Source organism: Marmota monax, unplaced genomic scaffold (assembly GCF_021218885.2).
Source record: "Marmota monax isolate L192 unplaced genomic scaffold, Marmota_monax_Labrador192_F-V1.1 WCK01_AAM20220418_F8-fsc00010, whole genome shotgun sequence".
Classification (NCBI taxonomy): domain Eukaryota; kingdom Metazoa; phylum Chordata; class Mammalia; order Rodentia; family Sciuridae; genus Marmota; species Marmota monax.
In genome coordinates, this window is record NW_026692321.1 from 17702367 (window position 1) to 17723074 (window position 20708).

A 20708-nucleotide genomic window follows, 5' to 3' on the forward strand; every position below is an offset into this window, starting at 1 on the left:
GTAGCTCAGAGGTTGCACCTAGAGCCGGGGTCACTGCCTGCCACAGAGAATAGCATTTGGTCATTCAGGTGTTAACCATGTTGGCCAAACAGACTCAGAGGAAGGCCTAGAGCACAGAGAGAGAACTGGGGCCAGTTCAAGGACAAAGTATACAGAAATAATAGAAATTGCCAGGTGTAGTGGCACATGTCTGTAGCTACTTGGGAGGCTGAGGCAGGAGGATCTCTCACATTTGAGGCCAACTTAGGTAACTTAGTGGGACCCTGTCTTAAAATAAAAAGAGTTGGGAATGTAGCTCATGGTGAAGTGCTAGACTAGCATGAGCCCCTGCATTCACTACCCAGAACTGAGAAATAAAAGACAAAAGCTGGGTCTGTGATTTCTGGCCCACTGATTCTGCCTCAGGTACACAGAAGGGGCCTAAAAATATCTCCACTGTGCAGCTCACATTCAACAGAGTTCCCTTCCAGAGCAGGGAACAGGAAAGTAGAGAGGGCCCCAGACTGGTTGCCTTCTGAGGCCCTGCAAGGGAGAGTCTGCTTCTATGTGTAGAGTAGGAAGAGGTGCCTGCAGGTAGGAGGACGTGTGACCTGGTGAAGCAACTTGTGTCTGTGATTCTCAGTCTCCTCATCTGGAGTATAATGATGCTGGAGATGATTTCCAAGATCTCCCTGAGTTCTAGCTATGGTGGTGCTGTTATTAATATCTACCTGTGTCTTCACTGCCTCCCATTCTGGGTTCCCTGAGCTCAGTTTGTAATCTACAACTCTTGGTTTTAGATTCCAACTTTCCCAGTGTGACCTCCCTAACCTCTCCTGACCGGTTTTACTGAAAAAAAAAAAAAAGTGGATAACCTTCTGACCATTCTAACATGATTAATTTAGTGAAACTCGAGCCTAGAGCCCAGCTTGGTATATAGTAGGTGTTCAATCTGTGAATGTTGTTCCCCTTCCCTAAGACATTCCCTGGCACGCAGCATCTCCCTGCTCCTCTACCCCTGGCTGTTCTGGGCCTTGATTCCAGTTCTTTGAAGGGACATCTGGCAGGGGGAGCAGAAGCCCCCTTCACCCCTGTCTTTAGAAGGATCCTCCCTTCTTCAGGGCCCCTCCAGGCCACAGAAGAGGGCAGCCGCCTGCACTTCTGCCATGGTCCTCGCCCCTCAGAGGCCCTTTCAGGGTCAGCACAGCAGGCAGTTTTAGGGGGTCTGGCTGTGGGTTTGGGTGACAGCCTTCCCTAGCTTCCTGCGGGAAGTGGGGCCGGGAGGGAGCCCCCCTGTTGCCAGGGCCCCTGAACTCCTTCCTCTAAAGCCAAGAGACTGTTGAGCTGGGGCCAAAGCAGGAAGGTCACTAAAACAGGCTGTCGGGCCGGGGGCGTGGGGTGGTGGTGGAAGGAGACAAAAGGCCCAAAACGGAAAAAACAGCCCCTGCTTCATCCCCCGGCTCTGGAGCGGAAGCCCGCAGCGTTTAAGGCTCTGGATCCTCAGCCCGGGGGTGCTTCCCTCCCTCTCGCCCTGCACCTGCCCCACGGAGCCCAGGACAGCCATGTCTGTCCCCAGAGGCTCTCTTCTGGGTGACAGCTGGGGGAGGCAGGAAGGGCCAGCCCACCCTGCCGCCCCGTGGGCCCGCGGCCCGGCGGCGCCTGTCACTCGGCGCGCGTGGAGGCGGCGCGGGGGAGGAGAGCCGCGTCTGTCACGGCACGTGTGTGGGTGGGCGAGCGCGCACTCGCGGCGCTGTGTACGTGACCGGCCTTTTAAGGTATGTCTCATCCGTCACGTCTCTGTCTCTTCCTCCCTGCGTCCTTTACGTCCTGACTCCCACCACAACCAGCCCCCTAACTTTTTGCGGGGTTCCCCTTCCGCCAGCCCAGGGCCCCCTCCTCTCCGGCTAAGGCCCCGCCCCCCTCGGACCTCCGCGCTCTGCCGGCCAGGCCCTGGGCTGCCAGCAGGGGGCGCCTGCTCTAGATCGACAGCAGCCCAGCCACCGGGCTCCAGGTGGAGCCGCAACCGCAGTCACCGTGTCAGCCCGGCGGCTGGGGGCTGGTAGTGCGGACCCCCGCTCTGGCCCTGGGACCCAGAAGTCGAGGCCCTCAGCTGCATTCTCTCCCAGCCTCCCTTTGGCCCTAAACATTTCCTACCTGGGACCCTCCATGGCTTGCGATTACATTTACGGAGAAACATTTATTCATCAGAATGGAAGAAAATCAGGGCTGAAATGAATTGTAGAGATGTTTGAGTCCAACCCCTAAATTTTTAAATGAAGAAATAAGAAACTGAGGCCTGGGAAGTGGAGCGACTTACAGCCAGAGCTGTGGTCAGATTTCAGGGTTCCTAACTCCTAAACCAGTTCCCTTTCCAATGAACCACTAATTTTATTTCTTGAAGTACCCCCTTCCTGATTTCCAGTCCACAAGTTCCCCCAAACAGAATAACTTTTCCTTATGCAGTTTCCAACTGGCTTCTTTCTGGAATTTTCTCCCTGACAGACTGCGCATGCCCACTTGACTGATCTCCCCGCATGCCTCTCCCTCCCTCTCCTCTCTCACTCTCCCTCTCTCCTCGCTCTCTCAGCGAGCGCTTGCTCTCTCGGCGCTCTCTCTCTCTCTCTCTCTCTCTCTCTCTCTCTCTCTCTCTCTCACACACACACACACACACACACACACACACACACACACACACTTTCCAGCCTGGCCCAGCAAACAACCACCGGGCTGCCTCAGAATGCGGCACTTGTGGTGAGGCAGGCAGTCGGCTGCTCTCCCAGCGCTCCCTCTGCAGCCCATCTGCTCCTGGCCCAGTCCCAGGGTCCCAGGCAGGGCAGGTGGCTGTGCGCCTTCCAGGGTGGCCCTGGCAGACTGGAACATGACCCCCCACCACCACCGGGCATCTCAGGTCCTGGGAGCAGGGGAGGCCAGGGGCTTCTAATACTTACCTGTGGTTTCTGAGGCTATGCTCAGCCTGGTCACCCTAAGTTCTCTTTGAAATGAACCCAAATCCCCATGACAGGGCTGAGCCCAGGTTTACTCAGAGCAGTCACTAGGCCAGTATTGGGCCCCATGCTCTGTCTGACCAGAGAGAAGCTTTGTGCTGACCCTAATCTGGTCCTTTTATAGTTACATAATCTTGGGTATTTTAACCTTTCTGAACCCCTTAGTCCCCCATCTGTAAAATGTGGATAATAAGAATCTTCCAACATGCTCACAAAAATACAATATAAGAATAGGGTGCTGGCACATGCCTGTAATCCCAGCTACTCAGAGGCTGAGGCAGGAGGATTGCAAGTCAACCAGCCTGGGCAACTTAGTGACCCTGGCTCAAAATAAAATAAAAATTTAAAAAGGGATGGGGATACAGCTCAGTGGTAGAGTGTTTGCCTAGCATGCATGAGGCCCTGGGTTCTATCCCCAATGCTGCAAAGAAAAAAAATCAGGGCTTCTCAGACTTTACTATGCATAGATCTGAGGATCTTTTCAGATGTAGAGCCTGCTTTAGTAGGTCTGAGGTAGAGCGTGAGATCCTTCATTTTAGCTCCCCAAGCAATGCTGACACTGCTGGTTGTGGAACACTGAATAGTAAGGTAGCAAAGCACATCAACATCAGCTTGGTGATAGACAGAATGTTCCCTTGTCATTAGGATCCTCTGTGACATCAATGCCAGGAGTGCAGGTACAGTCACAGGGCCTGCGGGTGGCAGGCTCTTGACCTCATTGCTCATCTCATCATTTCACCTCTTCTCGATTCTTTCTCCTGGCCTTACTCTCAGGATCCATGATCCTTGCTCTCGGGATCTGCTGGAATACTGCCTAAAGTCTTCCGTTTTTTGCTGTATAGGAACTAATAAAAGGGGTACCAGGAGAGATGGGTGGGACTCCTGGAACGAGGGGAACTGAAAGGAGACCATGGCTGAGTCACTTCCTCCCTGGGGCCTTAATCTCCTTCCTCATCTGAACCTACCAGCTGAGTGTGCTCTGGGTCATCTGACTGCTGGACCAGGGGAGGCCTGCACACCCGCTGCCCCCTGGCAGAGCCTCCAGGAGGCCACTTCCTACCCCTCTCGGTAATGCCTCACCAATCTCAGCATTCTGGCTGCTCTGCAGTGGCCTCTGGGGATGCCATGGCTCTGATCCCTACCAACATTTCCACTTCCTGGATAGCTGAAGCCACTCAGAAGTGCCCCAAGGTCAAATTTTGGAGGTGGAGATGTCCAGCACTTGTGCCACCATCCATTCTAGCATTAAGATTCTGATGAAATCCTCCATGTCTGAAAGCCCCAGCCTAGGAATAAGGAATAGTCCTTAATATTCCCTTACCTCTCACATTACTGGCTTTCATCACCTCCTCCCCCTCTCATCAGAGCCAAACAGCTTCCCTTCAATGCCTGCAGCTGCCTCCTAACCTCCTTCCCAGACACTTCCCTCCACTGGGGGTCCAGGCAGCAAAGTGATCTTTTCAAACTGCAGAGCCTCTTGGGTCACTCTTGAGAGGCCTGCCTAGTCTGACATCTGCCACCCACTGCCTCTTACTCTTTCCCCTGGCTCTGTCCACTCCAGATTGGTGGCTTCTGTCAGATCCTGGGGTGCCCTACTCCTTCCCACCTGGGAGTGCACCTGGGAACAGGGATGTACTCACTCTGACTCTATCAGCCCTCGCCCGTTAGACTCTAGCTCATCCTTCAGCTTAGACAGGACAACCTGGGCCACTTTAGATTCCTTTGTCATAGCTCCTCAGGGCACCAGGTTTCCTTACCCTTACAGCATTACTTTCCACACATTTTAAAGGGTGTAGTCCCTTGGCCCACTGTGATGTCCTTGGGGACAAGAACCAGGCTTTTGTTCATGATAGCTTCCCTGACCAGCACAGGTCCTGGTACATTCTAAACAGTTTAATGAACACCTGTTGGCTGACTGAAGGAGCTCCAGAGAAGAACTGGAAATGCCAACAGGGAGACCCCAAAGTGAAGACAAACCCTCAAGGCTAAAGAGCAGCCTTGGAGCTCTATCTCATCGCTGGCAGGAGGGGCTGGCCCAGCCCTGGGCAGCAGCATGCTGCCCATCCTGGTGTGATCCCAGTGACCTAGAAGTGGAGCCACCACATCTGCTTGGGAAGGGCTGCTGGCTGTCTCCTCCTGCACCTCTGCACTGAGAACCAGAGAAAGGGTGTCTCTCTCCCTTCCCTCCTTTTCACTCTCCCCAGGCTCCCCCAACCCTCCCACAAAGTATGAGATAGACATTGGGAGGCCTGGGCAGTGTGGGAACGACCTATGACAAGCCCCATTCCAGAACAGCAGAGAACGGGAAGCAGAAGAGCAAGAGTCAGCAAATCCTGGCTCTGCCACTCTCAGGCGTGGGGGCCACGAACAAGGCACTTTATCAGCCACAATTTTCCCCCTTAGGATGGGGATAATAATACCTCTTGAATGAAACTGTTTGGAGCAGTAAATAAAACAACAAACGCAAAGTGCCTCAGAAAGTGCCTTGCACACAGTGGAGCATCATAAATATTTGTTGAATAGCAAATGAAAGATATTTTAAAATAAGTTTGGAAATCTTTTCTGGAAATGTTCTCTATTCTGCATAAATATTAGGTTTGGATGCATGCAAAGTAAGTTAAGCCAATTAATCAATTTACTCATTCCATCAGACACACTTGGAAGGAAGACTTTTTGAAATTAAAATGCACATATGCAAAACAACCTGGCAGGGCCCTGGGAGGAGCAAATGTGATAATGTCTGAGGAAGTGCAGTGTAAGCTGTGAAGCCCCACACAAATGCTAGTTGTCCTCATTACTAACTTGTTTACAGCTCGGTTGGCCCTGAAATCTCTGGCTTAACCTGAAAGAGAAAAGTGGGCAACACTCCAGAAATCCAGGACGAGGCCAGAAAGTCCCCAGATGAAGAAGCCTAGGCTGGCTGGGCAGTGCACAGAGCCACCCCTCCCCCACCCCGCCCTCTCCCATGCCCCATTGCCACAACCAATTTTCCAATGGAATCAACCAGACTGTGGTAGTGTCAGGGGTGGGGGTGGGGTGGGGATCAGGAGCTCTGTGCTGGGGGAGGCAAATAGGCTATCTGTTGCACTCACATTCTCAGGTCAGGGCAGATACACACACACATGGCAGTCCCCAAGAGCTGCCAGTCATGTGGAAGAGTAAGCAGGCCAGGTGGGGGCTAAGGGAAACTGAGGCACCTGGCCAACCGAGCAGGAAGGGGGATGCCCATTATTCTTGTCTAGCCACCCTTGGCATTGTGCAAACCCACTGATGCCAAATCTAGCTTTTTTTTTTTTTTTCCTTCCCATGAAAAGCCAAAACTCCAGATTTTTATGTGAAGTTTCTTGATTTTTAAATACTGGTAACTAATTTTTTAAATGTTTAAAGCACTGTGTGGGCCAAATAAGCCATGTGTGGCCGCTGCATTCAGCCAGCAGTCTGCAGGCCACAGCTTGGCAAGCAGAGCCCCCATCTCCCACCCTGGCCCATCCTGCCGGGACCTATCTGCCAGGGAACTGGTCTTGGCCCTCAGGGGATCAGTGGGCCCAGAACAGACTCACCCTCTTCTGCAGAGGCTCCCCTGCCCTCCTTGGGTGCACAGCAGCCATTCTCCACTGCTCTGGAGGCTTCAGGCGGGGACTCAGCTGCACCCTCTCCCTCGGCTGGGGCCCCGCCCTTCTGTCCACCAGCGGGGCTCCCTTCCTCAGGCTGGGGCTCACTCCGCTTCTCCAAGTCCCCATTGGGTAACAACTCTGCAGGGCCGGAGTCCTGGGCCATGGACAGGGACTTGGAAGTGGCCGCAGAGTCCTTGGGTGTGTCACTGCTTTCCACCTGGAAACAAAGGAAGATGCACAGGGAAGGGTTAGGCCAGGACCTTGGCCTCTTTTGGGTCACAGACTCTCTGACATTCTGGTGGAAGTTATGCACCCTCAGTCCAAGAACTGACAAGCAGACACACTGTTTGCTTTCGACATCAGAGGGTCTGTGGCCTGACCCCCACATTAAGGGGTCTGTGGACTCCAGTGTGAGATAGAGGGTAAGATGCAAAGCAGGTTGGCCAGCCTGGTCCTGCTGGCACCCCTGTGGACCCCAATTCACTAAGGTTCCTAGGGCTTCCAAGCCTTCTCTGCAGTCCCTTTTCAAAACAAATAGCATTTTCATGTTATTTGTCATCAAACCAGGACCCTTCCCTAGAAGATTCCAGTGCCTCCAGATCAGTTCTGGGAACCCCAGGCTGGCCTGACTTCTGTGGTGAGAGCATCCGCAGCTTTCCTCCTGGTGTCTCAAAGCTTGAGAGTCAAAGGAGGCCTCTCAAAGAAGCATTTCCTGGGCCAAAGCCCAGTACAGCTCTCTGCCCCTCAGATTAGGCCCCCATGGGTTCTGGGAGAGCCAAGGCCCCAGCAAGCAATCTGCAGCCTTTGCAGCAGCCACTCCTGAGCATGGGAGTCTCACTGCCCCCTCAAAAGGCAATGCAATGCTTCATCCCATGAAACCTGAGGACTGAGTTTGCTCAGGTTCCAGCTAATAGAAACCAAGTATGGAGTCATCCTAATGGCCCTCGCACGCCCCATTACAGCCTCTCAGTCTTCCTGGGAAGCGGGTGAGGAGCCCAAGACTCTGGGAGAATTTTATGACTTCTTTAAAGTCACTTAATTTGTAAAGACAGAACAAGTGCAGAAAAGCCAGTGTCCTTTGTGCTCTGTGCATGCATGCTCTGTCCTCAGCCATCTGAAGGGAAGAGGTCAGGACATCTTGGGAAGAATGCTAGTGGTCAGCTTGGGGAAGAAAAAGGCCAGGGTCCCTGCACTCACTGCTCTGCCACCCTCCTGAGCACCAGGTTGTACTCAGCTGCCCTCCATTACAGGATGCCCGGGGCCAGGAAGTAGAAGGCCAGGGGCAGAATGGGCTCAGCAAGCCTCCAGGAAGGCACTGCTCTCAGCAGGTGCATTGGTTTCCTCACCTGTGAGGTGAGACGACTAGGATCAACCAATGGGAGTTTTGTTTAAGTCTCCCCCCCCCCCATCATAGTCCTGAGTCCTGGGCCATGGATAGGGACTTGGCTGGGGAAAGGTTGATGGAAGGGAACTAATTTATAGTTAGAAGTAAGAAGCTATGGTGTGCAGTTGCACAGTAGCGTGATGATAGATATGGTACCCTATGTGTCAAAAAGAAGAAAGAATTTTGTATGTTTTTAGCATAAAGAAATGATAAATGTTTAAGAACAGAAGTATGTTTAACCTGATTTAAACATAATATATACATTTATCGAGATATCACATGGTACCCCATTAATATGTATAACTTTCTTTCTGGACTCAGGGGTTCTCTACCACTGAGTTATATCCTCAGCCCTTTTATTTTTTATTATTTTACTTTAATTAATTAATTGCAATACTAGGGATTAAACCCAGAGGTTCTCTGTCACTGAGTTACATCCCCAGCCTTTTTTATTTTTTGAAACAGGGTCTCGCTAAATTGCTGAGGCTGACCTTGAAATTGCAATCCTTCTGCCTCAGCCTTTGAGTTGTTGGGATTACAGGCGTGTGCCACCACACCCGACTTTATTTTTAATTTTGAGAAAGGTCCTCATTTAGTTGCCAAGGCTGGCCTTGCATTTGTGATCCTCCCACCTCAGCCTCCAAAGTTGCTGAGATTTTAGGCAAGCACCACTGTACCCATAATGTGTATAATTTTTATGTATCAACTGAGAAAAATTAGTAATAAAAAGACATATATTATTAAATTTTGGGGCTAGGGATGTGGCTCAAGCGGTAACGCGCTTGCCTGGCATGCGGGGGCGCTGGGTTCGATCCTCAGCACCACATAAAATAAAAAAAATAAAGATGTGTCCACCGAAAACTGAAAAATAAATATTAAAAAAATTCTCTCTCTCCTCTCTCTCTCTCTCTTTAAAAAAAAAATTCAAACTGCACAAAAATGAATGAGGTTAAGCAACCTCCTAATATAACTCCCCATGCCCCAATCACTCCCTACAAGGTGAACCATTACTAAGAGTTGGGCAAGCATCCTTTTTAGACTTTTTATGGTCGTGTGTAAGTCACACGTTTAACCATACATATTCACAGTGTATCCAGATTCAGAATCATGTTTTTATCAAAGGTGCGACTTGTAATGTTTTGCAACTCACTTTTCCCTTAATAAACAGTGGGCATTTCTCCACACAGTGCTTATGGATCTGCCTCCTGTTTAATGGGCGCTCCAGGATTTGTGTACCAGGTGGACACTTGGGCCCATTTGCTTTCTGCTGCAGTGAGCACCCTGGCACTTGCGGCTCCTTAAATGTGTTTGTGTCTGAGGGCAGAATCCCAGGAGTGGACTGGCAGGGTTAAGGGCATGCCTGTCTAAGTGCGAGGAGAATGGCCAAGTTCCCTTGAGAAGGTCGTCTTGCCTTGAGGAGAGCAGTGACTCCAGCCCCTCCCCTGCATGGCAGCTTCTGCAGTGCAGGTCTAGGACTTAGCCTCTGAGCCCACTGCTATCTGGTGAGGAAGTCTCAAAGGTGGCAAATAGGGGCCAGGGCCTGGAAAAAAAATAGCAAAACCAGGGTCCTCCCAGGTCTGCTCCTCCCCTGGCCCGGCTCCCTAGGTGAGCTCTTTCCTACGCTGCTCAGAGAGCTGGGGCAGACTTGCCTCTGGGAAGAGAGAAGTCCCCAGGAAGCTGTGCTGCTGCAAGCCCAGGAGGCTGCAGCAAGCAGAAGAGCAAGCACCTGGTAGGAGAGAAGGCTCCTCGGGGCTCGGCAGGGGCCGGGCCAGCAGAGCAGGGCAGCCAGACATAGAGTGACAGCAGAGCATGCAGACCCCTGTCCACGGCCTAGGCAGCACGACATCCTGTGTCCCTCCCTGCCCAGGACCCAGCCTGTCTCTCAACTCCAGTCTAGAATGCACCTCCCTAGTGTAAATTCTGTCACCCTGCAAGCTCAGTCACATGAGTGAGGAAGTCATACTGCCCACACAGCCAGGAAAGGGGCACACACTGCTGCCCCAGTAGCCACCTTCTGTGGTCCAGCTATGCCAGGCACCACAAGGTCCCCAACACAGCACTACAGGGCAGTGGCTGTGGGTCCCTCCTGGTCAGAGCCAATCTCTCACTGTGACTGTGTCTTCTTTTCCTTTAGCCACCTGCTGCCCCACAGAACTGCTGGAGGCCACTCCACTGTCACTTCCTGCTTTGGGATCACAAGACCTCCTCTTACCCTGGGACTCACTTCCTATTGACTGACAGCCACATAGCATAGGGACCCAGGAGTGCCAGCTCTGAGACCTAGCCCGGGCCCGACCTGCTGGGTCATTCAGGGACACTGAGTAGGCACTGCCTCTGCCTTGCCAGGAGAACCCCAGTCTGAAGCTGGCACACTGGGCACATGAGGAGAGAGGGACTCTGCACAGCTTCAGGCCTAGATATAGCTCAGCAGCTGGCCCCTCCACCTCGTCCCACTGGTCCACAAGGTCCCATCCTTCAGTCCACCGTCTCTGGGTTTGATGAGTCCTGAGTCAGCCAGAGCTTTCAGATTAGGGCAAGTTGCTGGTTCCTGCATGGTCAGCTGGATGTGTTTTGGAACCCCTCAAGAATGCCCTGGGCTGCCCCAATGAGTGACAACCTGTAATCCCAGCTACTCAGGAGGCTGGAGGCAGGAGGATCCCAAGTTCAAGAGCAGCCTCTGCAACTTAGTGAGGTCTGTCTCAAAATAAAAACTTAAAAAGGGCTGGGGAAGTAGCTCAGTGAGGTCCTGGGTTCAATCCCCAGTATTGAAAAAAAAACAAAACAAAAAAAAACGTGGGCTTTATGTGGCCCCTCACTGAGGCTCTTTGGAGCCCAGTCTAACTGGGCAGGGCAAATCCAACAGAGAAAACCACTGAGGGAAAGGAAGGAGGTGAGAACACATGGCCTGAAGCAGTTTTCCAAGTCTGGGTAGGAGCTGGGTGCTTACTCAGGTGAGAAGCCTGGGGGACTCACCCACCCAGCCAGGCCTGGACTCTTCTGCAGCCACCTCCGTGCCTGCCTGGCTGTTCCCACCTCTCTTCTTCTCTTCCCCACCCTTCTAGTTTGTGGACTCCTGGAGCTCAGTGCCTCTGCTTAATCCAGCCAGATTTAGTGTGGAGCAGGGCATCTGGCAGGTGCTCAATAAATATTCACAACTGACTCATTGATGGCAAAGACAAGGTTAAAAGTGTGAACACCCTGCTCATGATCTTGGAGGGAGCTTCAGCCCCATTACCATGCCAGATGGAAGAGCTGGAATTGTTTGCTCCATCCGCCAGCTGCCATCCTTGCCGTCCTGGGGACTGAACCCAGGGCCTTGCCCCTGCTTGGCTAGTGCTCTGCCATGGAGCTACTGTTTGCTTTTATTTTGACAGTGCCCTAGAAGGAGACACAGCACACCCCTGAGAATGCCATCTCAGATGGCACCCACAGCAGTTGCAGATGATGGCTTCAGAATGGGAACAGTGGCAGTGTCCACTGTTCAGGGACCACTGCAGGTCATGCCACTAGTATCCCAGATCTGAGTGAAGCTGGTCCTGTTGTCCAGTGCCTGCCTCCCCCACCAGGCGTGCCTCGTTTTGGGTATTCAAACACTGTCCAGCACCTCCAAGGTCCCTCAGAGTTCGCTGGTCTTTGTCTTCCTGCCAGGCAAGCCCCACCCCTACTGGACAACTGCCTCCTGTTCCCTGTTGCCCACCAGCTCCTCCTCAGGCCTGTCCTGTGAACAGCTCATTCCAATACACCAGGCTGATGGTTCTCAACTGGGGGTGACTTTGCCACCTCCACCCCAGGATATCTAGTAATGTCTGGAGACATTTTGGCAGGGGGGAAAGGAGTACTGGGGATTGAACCCAGTGACACTTTACCACTGAGCCACATCCCCAGGCCTTCTTATTTTTTATTTTGATGCAGGGTCTCACTAAGTTGTTTAGGGCCTTGTTAAGCTGGCCTCCAAGTTGTGATCCTCCTGCCTCAGCCTTCTGAGCCACTGGGATTACAGGCATGTGCCACTGCACTTGACTGGAGATATTTTTTATTATTAAGTGGCTGCTGGCATCTAGTGAGTAGGAGGCCAGGGTGCTGCTCTGCATCCTACAGGTGTAGGACAGCCTTTTTGACAAAGGATTAACCCCAGTGTCAAAGTGTCTTTGAAAAATCCTGAGCTGAGGCTAGGGGAAATGACTGGGCCTGCCAAGTATACACAAAATTTATCGTTTTAACCATTTCCAAGTATACATGAAGTTCTTTCCCATTATTGTACAACCCTCACTACCATCTATCATCTCCAAAATGATTTTGTCATCTGGAGCAGAAATTCTGCACCCATTAAACAGCAACCCCCGCCCAGTTCTCCCCTTCCTTAGTGACCACCACTCTACCTTCTGTCCTCTAAGGAACATTTCAATCTCTCCCATCACTGGGGGCTTGTGCTGGGCCTCCTGTCCTGGCAGCCCCAGCCTTACCCACATCCTCGGTTCCCAAAGCCCCCGCCATGTAGCTGGCAAGTGTGAACAGCTGCTGGTCCCAGCTTCCCCTGAAGGAGGGGGTGAAGTCCACGCAGCAGGCACTCCTGTCCCCAGCCCACAGCACGCCACGCTTGTTTGCAAAGCGCTTTCTCACCCGATCTCATTACACTGCTCATCACGCTGCACCTAATTATTTGTTTACCGTATGTCTCCTGCTAGACCGAGAGCTTTGCCTTATTTATCTTTTTTATTTCTCTCCACCTATAGCTCTCCAGCATCCAGCACAGGACCTGGCGTCCCTATGCTTATAAAATTAATAAAGTTAATGATCACGATGACCCTGAGGCAGCCAGTGTTGTCCTCACTTTTCTGAGGAGAAAGTCTCCAGGGCTCGCCTCGGAGCGCACACCTCCTCTGATGACCAAGACAGGCTTTTGAAGCCCCTGGGCTGGGTCCTAGGAAAAGCCCAAGCAAATCGCAAGGGTTCCAAGAAGGAAAGCAAGCCCTGATGTGCCCCAGAAGATAGCCTCTGTCTGGAGGAAAAGCAGGGCGAGGCAGGAAGGAGCTTCTGAGGGAACCCAGCCAGACCCAGACCAATGCCCTGCGCTGCCCCTCCTCCACTCCTGCTGGCCAGACGCCTGAACTCCTGACCTCTGTTTCTCCAGGTGCGGCCATGTGTCCCAAGGTAGGGCAGAGTGCTCACGATCCTAATGGGGGAATGATATTGAGACCGTCTTTATTCTAGTTTACTGTTTGCACGCAAAACCTAAAAGCCAGGCACACAAGAGGCAAGGGACAAGGGAGCTGGGGCCCAAGCGACTGAGGACCAGTGCCGGAGGTGGGGAGGCTGGGCAGCTGTCACACACACAGGACCACCGAGAGCCACCAGGATCCCCTCCCACCTTCTCCAGGACGGCTATTGTGCCTTTAAGGCGTTGGCAGGGTTCAGCCATCCGGGAACCCTGGCATCTGGCCAGCTATGGGCTCTTGACACACAATCGTGCACAGACACACACGGCGCTCACCCGGCCTGGCCAACAACACACACCCGACCGTGCTGGCAGGCAGGATGCTCAAGTGAAGGCCGAGGAGCAAGGAAACAGAACCCCACCCTCAAGCCCCCCCTCGCGCACTGCTGCCCCTTGCTCCCTCCACTCCTGAGCTGCCCCAGCCCCAGCAGCCCCCACCCAGCCTGGATTTTTCCAGGTTGACTCCAGTTTCAGGAAACAGCCACATGTCCAAGTAAGCCGGGCAGCCCCGCCCCTGAAGCACTGACCCAGGGCCAGCACTGCCCCCCATCCTGCCTGCAGCCCCTTCCCCTGGCAGCCCTCCCCCAGAGATCTTGCAGCTGGAAGTGGCCTGTGGCAGCAGGGGGAGCCAGAAAGAACCTCCGCCCTGCTCCCAAGAGAGGTTCCAGAGGCTCACCTGCTTTGCTACTCCCGGAGTCAGTGCAGCAAGGCTCCAACACTTGGGAACTAGGACTCTGACTCCTCCACTTTCCTTTTTTCCCAGTGGAGCAGCTTAAAGGGCCACCAGAGGGGTAAGGGAACAGCAGGACCAGTTGCCAAAGACGGCTACTCTGGAAACTCTGGCACCAGCCAGGGCAACTCGGCCCCACCTGGTCCTTCTTACCACTTCTGCTGGGAGCTGCCTCCTCCTCCCCAGAGATCTCTCCACCTGTGAGTATCAGGGCCGGAGCTCCAGGGCTTGGGAAGCCCTGGCCAGGCTGCCCCTAGCTATGGCAAATGGCTGCGAGAACAAACTGAGTGGCACGTGAGTGACTCAGCCCACTGGGTTCCATCTCCAGCAGGGACACCTGTCCACCTGAATGTGGGCCTGGCTGTGCTCTTTGAAGTCAACCTCAAAGGGTTTCGGGGTGAGCTGGAGAGCTCACATGTACCAGAGATCCACCATAGTCAGTCTCTATACCGCTACCATCCTGGAGGCGACCAACGTGGTAAGAAGGGAACCCACCCTGGCGAATGGTACTTTCTTCTGAAGTGTCAAGGGCTGTGATGGTCCTGCCCCACCTGACAGGGCTTCCTAGCCGGATCTCATCCCCACTTGCTCAGCCTCTGTGCCTGCAGACTGGAGAGCCCTACTCTCTTGGCAGCCTCGCCTTCCCTGGGTCACTTTAGCTGCCCTTCTCTGGGGCTTTCCCAGATCACTTAGGTCCTTCCTGAGGTGGAGAGCCCAAGTGCAGGAGCTTTCCAGATGGGAGGAGGACAGGGAACTGGGGTTGACACTGGTCAGTCAGGGCCTGCGCAGCAGCAGGAGATGCAGGTGCCACTGGCTTCTAAGAGGACACGAGGCCAAAACCTGTGGGTACGAAGGGCTTACTGGAGGTGGCCTGAGAGCATGTGACGCTGGGGAAGGAGTCAGGGAGGGACGCAAGTGGATAGAGGGATTTTTTGAAAAGCAAAATGTCGGTTCTGAGAACTCACTGGAATGCCCCTGTATGAGCAGCTAGCCAGGGTGGCCTCCAGCTGCTCCCTTTTAGGAGCCTCAGTGTCTGACAACAGCCCTGGCACCGATCCTGTGGTGCCATCACTGGGGCCTGTGGCATCGCCTTCCCTTCCTTCCTCTCCTCACTCCCAGTGGCCAGCAGCACAGGCCTTGCTAATCTGAACCTCCACTGCCACTCCCTTGAGACCCTGGGGTTGTTTTGGGGGTCCCCCACCCTCTCTTCCATGCTCTGGCTGCATGAGCTCCACTGGGCTCCTGGATGCCAGAGTCAGCCTCCCCAGACACCCCCACATGGCTTCACAGCCCCTCCTAACCTTCCTGATAGACACGCGCTTCTGAAAGAATAAGAAGAGTGAAACTCAGGCTGCCGGCTAACTCCCTTTCTAACCTGGACCGGACACAGTGTTAAAAAAATAACCCCCAGCGCACCCGCACGGCCAGGCCCGTCAGCTCTCAGTGCCTGCCTCTGGCCTCCCCACAATGCACCAGGCCACATGCACTCCTTCCTCACACCTTGCTCAGCAAGGTCACAGCAAGTGTCTGTCACTTCCCCCCTTAACTGCCACACTCTTTTTTTTTTTTAAACCTCTGAGCTACATCCCAAGCCCTTAAAAAAAAAAAAAAAACATTTATTTTTTAGTTGTAGTTGGACACAATACCTTTATTTTACTTATTTATTTTTATGTGGTGCTGAAGATGGAACCCAGGGCCTCGCCCATGCTAGGGGAGCACTCTACCGCTGAGCCACAAGCCCAGCCCCATCCCAAGCCCTTCTTATTTTGAGCCAAATTCTCACTAAGTTGCCCAGACTGGCCTTGAACTTGTGATCCTCTTGCCTCAACCTCCTAAATCACTGGGATTACAGCCCACCACCCTCTTTTAAGGCCCTTGGTACTGGATCCCAGTGGTGGGGGTAGACTTGACTGCTCAGGCTGGGGAATCTGCAGGGAAGAGTGCAAAGTCTTGACCCTCATGAGCTACAGTTTCTTCACACCTTCCACAATGTGAGAAGACAGGAGAGAAGGCAGCAGTGAACTGACCCTGCTGCAACGAGAGAAACTGTCTTAAGAAGTTTGGGGCCTAAAAACAAGGGGTTCTAAGTTAAAAAGTCACAATTGAACAGGTTAGTGCAGGAGCAATTCTGGAAAGAAGGGGATTTGAGCTCTGTCTTAACCTGGAGAAGAATTAAAAGGTCCTATTAGAAAATTTGCCCATACTATAAACTTTTTTTTTTTTCCTGTACCAGGGATTGAATCCATGGGTGCTTAACCAATGAGCCACATCCCCAGCTCTTTTTATTTCGAGCCAAGTTCTCACTAAGTTGCCCAAACTGGCCTTGAACTTGAGATCCTCCTGCCTCAGCCTCCTGAGCTGCTGGGATTACAGGAGTGTGCCACAGACCAAGCCCGTACTATAGACTCTTAAAAGTTGAGTGGAACTGCTGAGCTGACCTAAGTGGGAGCTCACGGGTTCCCAAGCCTCCAGCAGTTGGCATCTGAGTCTTCTGTCCTGACAGGGGGCAGTTTTGCCCTGGCAGACTCCCCTCCTCCTGGTGTGCTAGAGGGTGGGAGGTGGAGTAAGGAACCCCAGCTCGGCTGAGCTCAGCGCCAGCTCCCAGTCCCCTCCTGCCCTTTCTGGGCTATTCTTAGCAAGAGGTGACCTCAGAATGCTCCCTCCAAGCAAAAATAACCCTAGAGGAAGTTGGTGGGTATAAATCTTCAATGACAAAACGCATACAGCTAGTGAACAAGGCAGGTCGCTCCCCAGGGTCTGTGGGCAAGGGCAGAAACTGTCCCTCATATGCTCCAGCTGGAACCACCTATGAAGGACAAAAGGTTTTGAAGTGCTGTCTGGGCTTGTGACCAGGCAGGATCCGGCCTCTGACAGCTTCACTTGTCACCCTGCAACATCTCGGGCGCTGGTGGATAAGAAGATGCCCCTTCCTGCCCACACTGACACATGCAGTCCCCTCCTCCTCTTCATGGGCACTGGCCAGCCTGCAGTCCCTGGCCCAGGTGCCAGTTCTCTTCCTAAGCCCCGCCCAGCCTTGCAGCTGGCTTCCTGTTTCCTGTTGTCGGCAACATCCTGGCTCTGCAGCCAGAGCTGCCGGCAAGCCGGGCGCTGCCTGGGGTTAGGAGGCCCACTCTCAGTCCTCAGGCCACTGCAGCCTTCCCCACTTAAACACGGGCTTCCTGGCATGTGGTCTGATCACCTATATTTTTCTTGGTATGCACAGTTCTGTGCACTTTTTTTTTTTTTTAACCTCCTTGCATTCGTACACTAACTTACCCTTTGGGAACCCAGTCAGCCAGGCTGAGTGGCTGTAGTGGTAAGGAGGAGAGAGCACCGTGAGCCCCGCAGTTGGGAGGCATGGAATTCAAGTCCTGAATCCTCTCGGAACCTCAGCCTCTTCATCTGAATGTTGGGATGGTAATGATGGAGATCCCATAAGCCTTCATTCATGATCTGTGTCCTCAGGGGGGTGACTAGGCAAAGGGCATGACACCAAGGGTCAAAACTAGCAGAAGGGACAAGCTCTCTCCACCTGCTTTTCAGATTCTTTGAAGTGAAAGGCCAGGTTTTGGTTTTAGATTTTTAAAAATTCTCTAGCCACTGAGAAGTTAGACTTTTTGTAAAATCAAAGTCAGGCACATGGATGTGGCAACAATATCAAACTGACTAAGAAAGCTCCTAGGGCTGCAGTTGGCTCAGTGGTGGGACGCTTTCCCAGCCTGCACGGGTCCTGACTTCATCCCCGTACCCCCAAAACCAAACTCCTATATACTCATTCTTGAGTTCTGTACAGACAGGTAACCAACCAGCACTTCTCAACGTGAGGTCTAGACCACTGCTGCCAGCATCCGGTCCCTGGACTTGTCACTTGTCTTTGATTCCTCAGCAGTTCATTTGTACTAACTTACAGACAGGGCAAGAAGGGAGAGGCCAGAGTGGGTGACAGTGGCTGAACGGGGCTTCATTTTTGAGCCAGGCTTGGGCGGGTGATGGCTCTGGGGCAGGCTGAGACCAGGGAAGGCTCAGAACAGGAGGGGCAGCAGGGGAAGTGAGCCAGGCGCGTTCAGCAAGATGTGGTTTCTGTGGCCAAAGAGGAGGTATTGGGCACTGGTGAGGGTGGGGGTGGGGGTGGGGCAGGAGAGATCAGATAATAATGAGCTGCAATGCCAGACGGAATATTCCAGATCTTGTCCCATAAGAAAGTCCCTAGGACCTGTGAACAGAGATATGCTGGGCAAGATATTTAATATGACTATGTGTGGCCTCTTCTTTCTAGCACAATAGATTGGAAGATAAATCTTTTTTTTTTTGTACTAGAGATTGAGCCCAGGGGCCTAGGGACATTTAACACTGAGCTAGAGATACACCAACAGCCCCTTTTGTTTTTTTATTTTGAGATAGGATCTCACTAAGTTGCTTAAGGACCTCACTAAGTTGCTGAGGCCGGTCTCCAACTTGCAATCCTCCTGCCTCAGCCTCCTGAGTAGCTAATAGATGTGCACCACAGGACCCTGCTGGGAAGATAAATCTTTTTCTGGGTTTCTCCCCTACCTTGTGGTAGGTGCTCAGTAAGTGCAAAGTGTTCCTTGTGAGGGGAAGGAATGGGTGGGGGGTTCTAGAAAGCATGCTGTCCTGGGAACCCCAGGAACAGGTGGAGCTGGTTTGGGAGAGGGTGTAGCTAGAAGGCCAGCACAGTAGCACCCATAGTAGCATCCTGCTGAAGGCACAGACAGGCCTTGGGAGCAAAAGGAGGAGCAGTCCAAGACTTCTCAGCCTTGGGGCTGGAGAGGATGCCGGTGATATGCCTTTTCCCTCCCTGTCCAGTGTGGACAGTACAAAGTCTGCACAAAGGACCCTCCTGCTGTCCCCCATCAGGGCTAGCTGAGCTCCCTGCTCCCTCTGGGCTTAGTCCTAATCAGCTACTGTAATGGTCCCTGGCAAAGCTATTCTCAGAGCCACAGCTGAACCAGGACCCAGCGACACTCCCCCTGCAGCGCTCCTGGGGAGGGGAGGAGGCCCAGAGCAGCACCTGCCCTCCCAGGTGCTGTGTGCTGAGGCCCTAGTCAGGACCCAGCAGGCCAGACACGGGCCAAAGGCTGCCCCCTGGCTGCAGGAGGAATTTCCCCTGCAGGCTCCCAGGGAGAGAGGTGCTGCCGGTGTTCCCTGGCTGTGGTTCCTCTGTTCCCGAGTGTGGAAGATGTCCTCTCCAGCCACTGCCTCCCAGGAACGCCCCTGCCCAGGGCCTTTCCTGAGAGTCCTGGCAGCTGCACGTCTCACCTAGGACATGGCTGGACCACATCTCACCAGGACTCGCAGGATGCACATCGCCTCCCATGGCAGCTGCTCAGGGGCTAAAGCTGGGTCCCCCTCCAAGGCCTGCACCCCAGTCTGTGGACACTGGTCCCTGCAGTGATGCAGGGACTCATTGCACTGCCAGCTTAGCGTATTTGGAATCAGCTTTACTCTTTGCTTGTTTGTTTTGGTTTTTGGTGCTGGGATCGAACGCAGGGCCTTGTGCATGCAGCTTTACTGTTCGCAAAGTACCCCCGTAGGCAGACATGGCAAGTATTATTTGCAGCCCTTTTTTACCAATGAGGAAGCAGCTCAGAGAGGTTAAGTAACTTGCTCAAGGTTACGCAGCTGGGAAGCAGTAAATTCAAGTGCTGTTTCTTCTGTGAAACTGATTTCTGTGGCCTCTTAAAGAGGAAAGGCTGGTCAAAGGCAGGCCTGACATTGCTGAGCATCAGCTGGGTAGTGCTTCAGCCCATTTCATTGTCACTGTAGTCTACAAGGAATGCATCCTTATCACCCCTATTTTTCACAGAAGAACCTGAGATTTGGACCTCCTTCATGGTCACAGGTAGTGAGCTGTGGGGCTTGGCTTTGAACCCTGCTGGACTCCAAAGATGGTGTCTCTCCTGTGCTGGAACCCACTCTTCTTCCCCCTCGTTGTCCATTTGTGGGCCATGTCCTGTGCCCTCTGACCCTTCTCAGTGATGCCTTCCCTCTGATTTCAGAGACTTACAAATTGGAGTCAAAGAGTTGCTGGGTGTTTATTTGATACAGGTGGTGGTTCTTGTCCCCAGCAACTAGATGGGGAAAAGGAAGTTAGCTCTGCAGGTCTCAGCTGAGCCTCAGGAGGCAGGCAGGGCCCATGGGGAGCCAGGTGCGGACTCTGACTCCAGTCTGGCTCCCCACGCACCCACCCACCTTCTCCTTCAAGGTGCCCTGTGGCAGAAGAGTGTGCAGCAGCCTCCCAGGAATCGGCCAGTATTGCCCGCTGCAACTGGGAATTCTTTTGAAGTCCCAGTTTATCTTTCATTGCCATGTGAACTTTTCATTCCAAGCCATACAACATCCATGTTGGTTTAATGTTAAAGTGTTTACAGGTGCTTAATTCTACCCCTCTTGCCTGCTCGAGCAGATTGGTAGTGGTACACTCTATCGCGTGGCAGGTGCCCAAATCTCCCACGTCTAAGAACCTACCTCCCCAGCTCTGCTGTGCTCTCCCGGGCTCCCGGCCCCGCTGAGAGCATTTCCTTGAAGGGCTGAGTTACACAGCCAGAGCCCCTGACTCCCCCTCACCTTCTTGCTCCAAGTTTACCATTCTCAGCTGGAAGGGACTAAAAGAAAGGAACCAGCTGTCTTTGGTGCTGGGAAATAATTATCCACCTCTGAGTTTAAGCCCTCAGGGAGGCAGACCCTCCAGCCCACAGCCTTGCCCTCCGAGCTCCCTTCATCTTGGCAACCCCAGCACTCCCCCATACCTCAGCGGAGCCTG

The 20708-nt window shown here is 53.1% G+C and overlaps 1 protein-coding gene across 3 annotated transcripts in view; it reads right to left on the minus strand.

Annotated features, from left to right (window-relative positions):
* Positions 1 to 20708, minus strand: part of Dnmt3a (DNA methyltransferase 3 alpha) — a 103959-nt gene that overhangs the window by 43032 nt on the left and 40219 nt on the right. For 2 of the 3 annotated variants that reach the window (XM_046441391.2, XM_058578399.1), the window contains exon 4: positions 6545 to 6815. In XM_046441391.2, the coding sequence (XP_046297347.1) occupies positions 6545 to 6815 (271 nt within the window). The remainder of the gene's footprint in view (positions 1 to 6544; positions 6816 to 20708) is intronic. The other variant, XM_058578400.1, reaches the window with a different exon arrangement.